The sequence below is a fragment of the Colossoma macropomum genome, unplaced genomic scaffold (genome assembly GCF_904425465.1).
Source record: "Colossoma macropomum unplaced genomic scaffold, Colossoma_macropomum, whole genome shotgun sequence".
NCBI classification, from domain to species: domain Eukaryota; kingdom Metazoa; phylum Chordata; class Actinopteri; order Characiformes; family Serrasalmidae; genus Colossoma; species Colossoma macropomum.
In genome coordinates, this window is record NW_023494803.1 from 29220527 (window position 1) to 29232076 (window position 11550).

Sequence of the window (11550 nt, forward strand, 5' to 3'; positions counted from 1 at the left end):
TACGCAATCCAAGTAATTCCAAACACATTCAGTGGTGTTGAGGTCTGGGATCTGAAGTTCTGAGAACACTAGCAGTGTTTTTGATTGATGTCTGTTTCTTTTTTTCAGCAGCTGCTTATTGGCAGCTACACATCCTTTCAGACCCACTTATATACATTTTTATTAGCTCCTATACAATTATTTTCAGTAATTTCCATGCAGTCACCTGTCATGATTAGAATGGAGTATTCCATGTTGTTATGTGATGACATGATTGCATAAAGACACACTAGTATGAACAAGACAATTAGTAGATGATCTACATTAGGAGAGGAACTTCTGAGTGTTGAGAGGGAAAATCAAATAAAGTGATCCAAGTGCAGCAGAGAAACGCAATGTTGTCATTACTCATTACTTCAATGTTACTCTGTACAACATTACCTTAATGTATTGGAAGATTTTTTCAAGCATTATTTCTTAACACAAGCAAAAAAGTCTAGAGAAAATTTCAATAATCTTATAATATTTTACCAAAAACTTAAAATGAGAAATATTAGGTCTCTACTTGATTTGAGATGATTTCACTTGCTATCATTTTTTCGCAGTGTAAATGGTTGCACCACTTAGGAGCCTCAACTAATTAAAAATTGAAAATATAATTTAAAAATCTAAATTTAAATCTAATTTAAAATCTAATCCAAAGGGGTCCCATTGCTGTCTTTTGCCTTAAGCCACAGAAGCGTTAAATCCTCCCCTGCTACAAGGTCTTGCATGGTTGTTAAGAGTCTCATTTCTCTAATGATGTTTTGGAAGATTTGGAAACTTAGCAGTAGTGAGTGGTAGATGGATGGATGGATGGATGGATAGATAGATCGATAGATAGATTCAACTATAATCTCGAAGAACATTGTAAAGGACAACTCAGAATTTATTAGCGTAGACTGTTTGTAAGCACACAAGACACAAGTGCCCAGGGCTGTCTGGAGATTTGAGTGTACTCGTCAGTGTGCCATACTTAAAATATAACCTTCTTTCTCAGCTGTGCCCCTGGAACCATTTTCTGATCTACTGTCCCAATAAAAGATCCTCACAGTTGTCTCTTGGCCCACCCTGCCCACAGAAGCCCTCCTTTTTTAAGGAGCCATTGACATTCTGTGGAAGAGTGGCCAGTGGGGTATAGGGTGTCTCAAGTGTAGTGTGAACAGCTGAGAGGTGTGATTTCACAGGCTGGCCGGCCCTGTCAGAGTGCTGAGGCCTGGGAACAGGAGGTGCAGGAGAGGCCCAGGCCTCTAAAGGACACTGACAGGTGGATGGCCGCCAGCGAGGGGGAGGGCAGCCCATAGAAAAGGCAGAGAAGGCAAGCCTGGCCTGGATTCAGTCCAGCAGTCGACTGCAGAGGAGGAGGATATGGACGGAAGAGCGGCGCAGGGGACGGGGGAACAGACAGAGGCGGACAAACTGGACCTTTTAGTATCTGAGTGTACTTCTGGTGAGGGACCGTCTTTCAAGGGATGGGCAAGTAACGTGGTCATCTAAACTGGTTGCCAGTGAAGTCATTTCACTGCATTCGGATTCAAAGGTGTTTCGTTATGAAGGGGGAGATTTCTGCTGGTTACATCTTCCTAGCAATTGCTACTTGCATCTGTTTTGGTGCCAAGAGCATGAAGGAGAGGTCCTTTATTTGACAATGTCTTTACATTCAGGTGTATTTCAACTAAACCACTAAAACACTATGGCTGATTTTGGTAGGTCAGTAAAGGTTAAAGGTTAAAATTTCTAGTGAATGACGGTACTGTCCACAAATTGTGTAGCAGAATATGAATTCTCCTAAAAACACCAACCCTGTGACAAAGGGAACCGAGCACATGAATGGACTGGGGATCAATATTAAAGGATTTTTTAAAAAATACATATTTCACATTTTCACAGTGCTTCGTTCAACAGCATTTTCCATCTTACTATGGATCTTCTGGATTTAATAGATCACTGTGAACTACCATTTCCTGTTCTAGGACTAGTAAAAACCTGTAGAATTTGTAAACTTGGCTTATTTTTATGCGATAAATGGACAGAACAATTCAGTACTTACTCTCTTGAGACGACATACTTCCTTATATCCCCATATAATGAATCCAGCTATGGAATGTAAGGAAGTGTGTGGTTTCAGAGGGATTGACACTCCGAAGAATATCTTACAAGGCCTGATCTAGAATCTACGGAGAAGCCCAGCAAAATATATTGTACACAGAGCTTGACTAATGAAATAAGAGTTCAAAGATATTTAAACAATGACTGTACTGCCATTTCAGAAAACTGTAAATAAGTACACTATTGTCTTATGTATAGCCTGTAACCATTTTTTATCTGATGTCCTCCTTTTTCTTGCATGAATGGAATGTCAAAGTCAGTCCCAGGTCATTCATACAGCACACAGACAGCAGAGAGGGATCATGTTATATATGTAGCGAAGTTTTCTCCATGACAAGCATGCTGATAGTCACTAGCAAAGCTGCATCCTATGCAGCCAGTGATGGTGCAGGCTGAGTGACAGAACACAGGTGCAGCCCCTGAGAAGAGTTTACTCTTATAAATAGAGGGACAGGTGGGAGGAGGCTAATTTGGGAGAGCTGTTTCCATACAGGACATAATGGCACATCTATTTACACACTCTGTGTCTTGGTTGCAATGAAAAAGAGAAATAATCATAATAAAAAGAATATTTGTTTTTTTAGGGAAATAGCTTTTAGCCTTAAAGAGGCCTTTAAAACAGCCTCATAAACCTTTTGTACAGCAGATGGTGCTCTAGCTCTGGCATAATTCTTCACTTTCTAAGACTGTTAAGGATGGAAGAAAAAGCTCATTTTAGGGCAGAAAACATAATTGCTGGTAAAGACATTACTTCAAGGTAAAATTAGGTATTTGGGGGCCATTTTCTTCTGAATATTTTTTTTTCCATTAATAGATAAGAACATTGCTGTAAATCTTTAAGGTAGTGCTTCAAGATGAGCATGTCTCAATTTGATCCAAAAATATGGATGACGGCCAGTAACAATAGACAAATGTAGTTCACTTGATATGTAAAGTTATATCAATCTCCAATGTAAATGTACAGTAATGTGACACATTGCGTCAGTTCCTCACCTTTTCACTGATACCTACATACCTTTCCTCGGGCAGCACGTCTTAGTGGCTGGTAAAACGGAACCAAGTCAGGAGTCTTAGTGAGGTTTGGTCCCCTTCAACCAGCTACTGCGCCGTGATTTCAGCCCGCAAGACAGTCCTCTGCTGGATCACTGCATATATTACACTCCTTCTCACTTGGAAATACAGGATACAGTGTTTTCACATGTACTGCCAAGAGAGTATATGCACATAAAATTGTTTTCTCCTTGTCAAAATTTCATCTTACAAGCTCTAAACTGCTCTCTACAGGCAAGCAGTAGCAAATGCAAAAGGATGACCAGCTTCCTCTCTGCAGTACTTTCATTTACAATTCAGTTAAAAAAAAAAAAGACATTTCGTAGTAAAAAATTAAAAACGTGTTTTATTATAAAGCCAAAGGTCACTTGACTAGTCCTCAGACCAACAAAACAAAGGCAAACCACAAAAATAATATACAGTACATAAATAATCATTTTGAACAATATATAGCAAACCAAACATCACATGTTCATTATTATGCATAAAATGTCTTGACGTAGTCCCTGATATCATTGAATGACTTTTTTTTTAATGATCTTCATGGCCAGTTTATAAATGCTATGCCCTTTTGTGTAACAAAAATACAATGCACAACAAGCAGAGACTGATAACCATCTAAACCTACAATCACAGATACGTTTTCGAAATGTAACATCTGTGACTGCATCAATAAAGTAATGAAAACAAAAAAGTGGTCCCTTTTATTTTCTCTCAATTTGCAGATCTGCACACTCCAGAATAAAAAAAAAGACAAAAAACAGATTTCTTCCCCAAACAAAACAAAAAATATACAGCCCCTCCACTTTTCATGGACATCATTTCACAGTAGGTTTCACGCCAACTAAATGAACATGAAACATGATTTGAAAATCACTCACAAAAAAAAAAACACATACAGAAAGAACTACATGTCCCTCTAATGCCCTGGAAAAAACGAGGCGTGTGCTGGGGGCTGAGGAACCCCCCTCCCCCTAACATCAGTGCAGCATTGTTGCAGTGGCACCCGATACAGTAAAATCAGGGAATGGTGTGTGTCACCTCCCAAACAAGGCACCTAGACATTACCGTCATTGTGCATCCTACATAATTTAGCAGCCACCAGAGGTTTTCAGTGTAATCAAATCCACTACAGAGGAAAAAACAAACAAACAAACAAATAGCTGTGGTATCAACCTGGAAAAGGGTGAGTCATTCGATTTATTGCAATACTCTTTCATTCAGTAATTCACAGAGAATTTATAAGGACAGAGGTCTTCAAGTCTGTTTCATCAAATTGATCTTATAATGGCAGGCAGATTAAACAATCCTCAGATTCTTTAAATCTAATTTGTATGTGTATTAAATTTGATCTAAACGGTCTGTACACCAGATGCAGTCTAGCTCAAACCATGCAGGGGGTTGTACAAAAGTCACATAATTCAAGCTAGCTGTGCTTTTCTTGCCTGTCTCTTGCAATTTATTTGCCGTATTGTCTTTTTGAATCCCTTTCAAAGCTTGTCTACAACCAAACTCCAGACACGTTTGCTGACACTGCTGGTTGTGCAAGACCTATAATAGTTAACTGATAGGGATATTTTCCAGAATCCTATACAAGGCACAAATGTAAAACTGCACTCATCATGTGTAGCTTGCACCTTTGTAATGTGAAAAAATTAAGGCAACATCAGTTAGACTTTAAGAGAAGGAGATAAGAGCTCCTAAAAAGGGGAACTGACTTTATCCACATTTCCTTATTCTGCTACATCTCCCCCTCCTCCTCTTCCTCTTCCTTCTCTGGTAATGGCATTTTTATCCACCCTTCAGTGGAGTGGCCGTGCTTTTTTTGGTGGCGCTTGTAGTTGTCCCAGTGTCCGGTGGTATAGGCACACTCCTGGCACTTGAAAGGCTTCTCGCCAGTGTGGCGCAGCATGTGGCGCTTCAGGTTCATGCTCTGGTTACAGCTGTAGTTGCACTCGCCACACTGGAAGGGCTTGGCACCTGAGTGGATGCGCTCATGCCGTTTGAGGTTGGCCAGGTTTCCGCAGGCGTAGTCACATAGGTGGCACTTATAGGGCTTCTCGCCTGTGTGCACACGATGGTGCCGCTTCAGGTTGTCAAAGTGGGCAGATGCATAATTGCACTGTGGGCACTTGTAGGGCTTCTCTCCGCTGTGAGTCTTCATGTGACGGGCTAGATGGTTGGGGTACTGTGTGATGAAGCTGCAAGCAGAGCAGGAGTACAGCTTGTCTCCTTTGTCCGGGCTGGTGGGGGAGCCCTTAGCCAGCATGTCCAGGGCACACTTGCCACAGATCTGCGTGGCCGCGCCCTCCTCATCCTCCAACACTGAGCCACACACGCGGCAGGTGAAGGGAAAAAGCAGCACGGGCAGCCCAGGATCTGGTTCCTGGCCTAGCTCCTCTGTGTCCAGCAGGCTGGGGGCATGACGTTCGGCATGCAGGCTGCCATAGCTATGCAGGAAGTCTGGATCACCACTAATGTGCAGAGTCAGATCAGACACCACAGCCTCTGGAGAGAGGAAAAAAAAGAGAGAGAAAAAGGAGGGGCTTTTAGTGAGACAAGAGCAAAATAAGCTTCTTCCTCTTTGCGGGGAATCCAGTTTTAGGAAGTCAACAGTTGTTACTTCCCTTCACACTTACTGTTTAAGTGCATGCTGTACACTGTGTAGTTCCTCTTTGACCAACAAGACTAAGAGAAGCTTTCAAACTAGAAATACCTCCCAGTCAGATGATGAATAATTAACGAATTAAAATCTTCATCTTGCAAATTCTACATACTTTTGGGCACTAAAAAATGGCAATGCAAATTTCAAAAGTGGGACAACAAAGTCGAAGGCGAGACATTTCTGTCTGTTTTTACAGGAATGAGGTCAAACAAACTGATCATACATATACCTTCCACTGTGGGTGTTGACGCATCTGTCTTGTGGCTCATCATGTGTCTCTTTAGGGTCTGGCTACTGCTTGCGCAGAAATCACACTGGCTACACTTGTTGGACTTCTCTTGAGTATGCATACGCTGGTGCCTCTTAAGGTTGCCAAGGGAGTTACAGGCAAATGTACAATAGTCACACTTGTAAGGCTTCTCCCCAGTGTGTGTACGCACATGTCTCTGTAGGTTAACCAGTTGAGCTGAGGCATATGCACAGTGCTGGCACTTGTAAGGCTTTTCACCATTGTGCGTTTTCATGTGCCGCTTCAGGTGGTTGGAGTAGCGTGAGGTAAAGCTGCACAGTTTGCAGGAGTAGGTTTTGTAGGTGCCATTTGCCGTAGACCTCCCTTTGTGCCCTTTCTCTTTGGAGCCCTCCGCAGGCAGAACCTCCTCTCTCCGCCTAACCTCCTGTTCTGTGCCCCTCTCTTCACCTCCACATCGGAGGCAGTAGAGCCCTGCTATGTCCAAAGCTCCACTAAGAGGGTCCCCAAGAAGCTGGCCACATCTCCTGCAGGAGAGGTAGGCTGTGAAGCCAGCATCCCCGCTCATCTCCTCCCGTTCACTCTCAGTGTCTCGTGGGTCCTCAAAGTCACTTTCCATGCTGAGGCGGTTGTAACTGGAGCAGTCTTCATCACTGAAGGCATACGCTGGAATTCCCATGTCAGCAGTCACTGAATTTTGAAAGAAACCCCAGAATAACATAACGCATTTCATCATAAGCTGTAAAATGAAGGGGGTGGTTCTATGTAATGTTTAAATTTAGAAGGTGAAAAATTTAGAAGGAACTCTACTGAGATGACGGCATTACTAACCAGAGTCTCTCTCAAATCCTATGATCTTGTAGTCATTCTCTCCAAACGCCAAGTCTTGTCCAAGGAGAAAATCACTCTCCAGGACCAGGCTCTCTGGGTTAACCCCACCAACACCATCTTCAGATCCCACTGAGAAACCAACACGGTTGGGTTAGCAAGAAAGGGACATTATACTGTTTCTGTTGGAACAAAACCTTGTATACCCACAAAAATAAGTTTTTAACTTGCAATATAAGTTAATGTGCCATTATTTTAGACCATTTCTACTGGCCCATTTGGCATACAATTTTAAATGGCAGCTGGTTAATTCACATAGCAAAATAAATAAATAAATAAAATAATAATAATCGGGACACAAGTTTCTTATTTTCTGACACCAAAGATATATTATAGTATGTATTTATAATAAACCTCAAATCAAAACTGACATGTTTTAGCATGGCTAGTTTATGTGCCTGATCATAATTAAGCATGACTCATTATATCACATCATTCAGAAAAAATTCTTGTTTCTCTGTATTCTTCGATTAAAAGGTAGTAACTTTTGTCTGCCTCTAAAATGTTTTCGATTTTTTGCTTTGGCTTTGGTGTTATGATTTCCAATACACATTAACTCTAAAGGCTATTGAAAATGTTAATACGGTCATGTGACAAAAGACAGTAAAAAATAAAGGGTCATTTTATGACGGACATTAGAAATGTTCAAGGTTACAGCTGGATTGATCAGCCAAAATGACAGGAAGGTGTCATATCCCAGATTACAAATGTAAGCTCTTACTGCAACATGAGTGAAGCACAAGGGAGGAAAAGGACAGGACAGGACAGGACAGGAGAGTAAGTGACTGAGGAAGGAACCGTGGAAAGGATTCAGATAAATGCAGGGAGGGGTACACAAGCAGGTCAGAGATGGGTTAGCTCTGATGATCTTGGCAGAGATGGGGTTTGTTTAGAGGAAATGGAGCAAGGAAAAAATGACAAAGGAAGAGGGGAGGCCAAAATGACATCTTTTAAAGTGAAGACACTATTGAGCATGGTGTTTCAGCAAACCCAAGATAAGAACTGGTAGGTCTTATTCAATACACACAGTAATACGAACTGTTGTTTAATCTTAACAATCAAGCTCAGTTATGCAACTAATTGTTTTGTAGTTAACCTATATGCCTAAAGATTGGCTTACCAGCAGAAGAGACAGGTCTTTTATGCCACTCACAGTGTGTGCCCTTACTGAAATGAATTACTAAACTAAAGCTCATGACAAGCCACAGTTCAGAACTAATCACCACAGGCATGTCAAGGAAGGCAATGTCACCTACTCAACATGACAGAGATGACAGAGGAGCCAAAGTGGCCAATACAGCCTGAAACATACGATGACACTCTTTGGAAAGTACTTTGTCCTGCATATGACATGCGTACTAAGCCAGCTATACGCTTCACATACCTAAAGGCAGTACTTACATTTCACAGGCTGCGGATTTGACTGTTTTCTTCTGGGCATTTTCTAGCAGTCCTTCGAGTTGCAGTTTCTTCTGGTCGACTCCGAATGAGCTCATTCCCCCTCTACACTACACTGTCATCTTCCTCTTCCACCACCACACAAAGACAGGGCTATCAGTGTCATCAACTCGCTCATCATGGCTGTTCCCCACTTTCCTTCTCAATCTCATGAAATAACTGCGTAGTTAACCAGACTCTGCAGCGGACAATCTAACGTAAATGTACTGGACTTCTTACGAACTAAAGGACATTGTGCATCAGTGTAAAACACAGTTCAACACAGACAGGACTAAGACGGAAACCTAACTAGCCTGCAAAGCTGTATGCAAGTCAATCTCACTGACATCTAGCTTAGCTACTAGATGGAGCTGGAGCTAGAGCTAGCAGGGTAGCTAAAGTAGCTCAGTTATTTTGTCGTCAACTTTAGCTCATGATGACAGGCTACGCGCCACAGAGAATTAACCCCGGACACAGAAAGCCACAACGTACGCCCGTCCAGCTGTGAATGAATTTGTATTCTGAGCTGTATTAAAAATGACTACTAACGTTAAGTTAATTTGGGTAGGCCTAGCCAGAACAACGGTAACGTTATTAGACTAACTTACCCAATAGATTTGCTAAGTGGACCGTACTAACACTGCTAACTACGTTTGGTGAAGTGCTGAGAAACTCTTACTGACCGACAGAAATCCAACACGGACGAGGAAATAAAACTTGTGTTAAGTTACAGAGTGTCGTGGACAACCGATTCGATCACCTACAGACCACAACAACGCTGTGAACAGTTATTACCGTGACGTTATGCTAACATTAACACTGTACCGGGAACTGACTGCTTGCTTACGACCGAGCGACAAGTTGTAAACTTGATCTAGATACAGTTTAATTCAAGAACCTTTAGCCTAACTTGCTAAGCAGTTTGCTAGCATTAGCCTAACTAGCCTAACGTTGAGCGTCCGTAAACCTGGAGCTGATAGTTGCAGCATTTAAATGTCCAGAAGAGAAAAAAAAATCGGGCTTAGTTGTTTTATCGTCTTGATTAAAATACAGACTGTGGTACGTAAATAATTTCCATGAGCTTATTTCTAGGTTGGCGGCTACTTATCAAGCTCGCTGTGTATTGCACTAATTTGGAAATAGTTCATATTGTCAACAATGCAGGCGCTTCCACTACAGGAAGTGATTCACTTCTGTGTCTCGTGTGTCTCAACCTCAGGATGGTTCCTTAGGCGCCATCTAGAGGCCTTCTCTAGAAAAATACAACTACAATTAAAAAACCCACTCACCGCATTTCAGGTGGGAAGTATGGAAGCCCATTCCCGCCAAATCCAGCACCCAATTATTATTTTTTCATTATTAAGTGAATTGCTATGCCATTATTTTTAGATACTAAGTCATTAGTTAAAATGCTAAGTCATTATTTTTAGATGCTTTGTGCTTCTGAGATGAAAATATAAACACACACACACACACACACACACACACACACACACACAAGAAGCATCTCAAAATAATGACTTAATATCTCAAAACAATGAGAAAGCATCTCAGAATAATAAGGTAGTATCTCAAAATGGTATAGCAATTCACTTAAAGGGGAACTCCACTATTTTTTCAAAATTTCTGCATAATTAAATGAATAAGATGTAAAAAGAGTCATTCAGAGTGGTTTGGTTTGGTCTCCTTTCTAGAGAAACTTGTACAGTCAGAATTGTTCACAGTGGTGGTAACAGAAACCAGATGTCCACCTCTAAAAGCTAGTTATTACATGAAACGGTTATGAATTCACTGCCTGAAGACTGACACGTTGCTTTACGATAGTTTTGAGATCATTTTTGAAGTCATTCAGATTAGTTTGATGTGAAATGGTTCATTGCAGAGAAACCTACTGGTTTATTTACAGTGGTGGTGGAAGATCTGAAAAATAAGTTTTCTTTGTGGACATTTTTTTGCATGTGTCCTTCTGACATGAATTGATACACATTAATGGATTAAATACATTTTAAGGCAAAACGTTATCACAAAACTATCATAAAACAGTGTCTCAGACATCAGGCAGCATATTCATAACCATTTTATGTAATAAGTGGTGATAGGAACCAGAGGGAGCTTTAGAGGTGGATGTCTGGTTCCTATCACCACCACTGTAAACAATTCTGACTCTGCAAGTTTCTCTAGAACGGAGTATTTCACACCAAACCACTCTGAATGACTGTTTACGTCTTAACTGTTTAATTATGTGAAATAATCCCCTTTAATATGAAAAAAATAAATGTGCTGGATTTTTTATTTTAACTGACAGGAATGAGTTTCCATAGGAAAGACATTGATAAAACCTATCAGTAACAATTTTCTGAATAAGTCATTTTTACACTGTATGTGTATCTGTGGAAGGTGAAAAACCTTCACAGAAACCCCAAATCCCTTTCAGCAGTGCACTGTTGTATTCTTTAGGGCTGTTCGATTCTAGAAACGTTGGAGTTGACCCAGATTGTAACTCTGTGATGGGAAGTGATGGAGTTGATTCCACACAATAATTTTCTTGATTAAGTATATAATACACTGTTATGATTTATGAATGAATGACAAAGGGATCTTGAACATGCCGTCATGTGTTACCACTTGTTAACACTACAAGATGGCATTTTTTAAATTTTATGACTAACTTTATTTTGCACTTTGTCCAAAGCAAAATACAAAGAATCTTGTGATGTGTTTGTTGTGGAAGTACACATTTTTCAGACAATGACAGCAGAATATCTCACTCTCTGTGTGTGTACAGGAGTAGACAAACATGCACATCTGTGACTCCAAAACTTCTGAGTCGAATCTCAATTCCCAAAGACCTGGAATAGGAGAATCAAGTCTTTCTTGGGATGGATTCACTCCCAGTATTCTCAACAAAGGTCAGAACCACAGGGGCTGCTTGTCTTTTGTGATTTCATAGTGGGTGACAAGGGGAATGGGTACTTTCAGTTTCATGTTCATACGATATAATAGCGTTTTGTCTACTGAACTTCATTACATGCAATACAGGATCTGCATGTGGGCCACAGTTCTAGTGTATATTAGTACTATAAGTTAGTATAAGTGTATATTTACACTCTGTATAGACTACTGAGATGATTTTAGT

At 40.7% G+C, this 11550-nt stretch overlaps 2 protein-coding genes across 6 annotated transcripts in view; one reads left to right on the forward strand and one right to left on the reverse strand.

Annotated features, from left to right (window-relative positions):
- The first annotated feature begins 1416 nt into the window (after positions 1-1416).
- The window catches only part of gckr (glucokinase (hexokinase 4) regulator), a 31064-nt gene continuing 20930 nt past the window's right edge, over positions 1417-11550 (forward strand). The window contains exons 1-2 of one of the 5 annotated variants that reach the window (XM_036592832.1): positions 7746-7982; positions 11200-11323. The gene's annotated coding sequence lies outside the window, so the exon portion shown is untranslated. Of the gene's footprint in view, positions 1469-7745; positions 7983-8884; positions 8903-11199; positions 11324-11550 lie in introns of those variants that run through there. The other 4 variants (XM_036592828.1, XM_036592829.1, XM_036592830.1 and 1 more) reach the window with 4 other exon arrangements.
- LOC118823315 (zinc finger protein 513) lies at positions 3501-9580 on the reverse strand. The gene is made up of 4 exons (XM_036592833.1): positions 8379-9580; positions 6921-7049; positions 6072-6779; positions 3501-5685 (listed from the first exon to the last, which is right to left on the reverse strand). The coding sequence occupies exons 1-4, from the start codon at positions 8416-8418 to the stop codon at positions 4919-4921; spliced, it is 1644 nt and encodes a 547-aa protein (XP_036448726.1). The 5' UTR covers positions 8419-9580; the 3' UTR covers positions 3501-4918.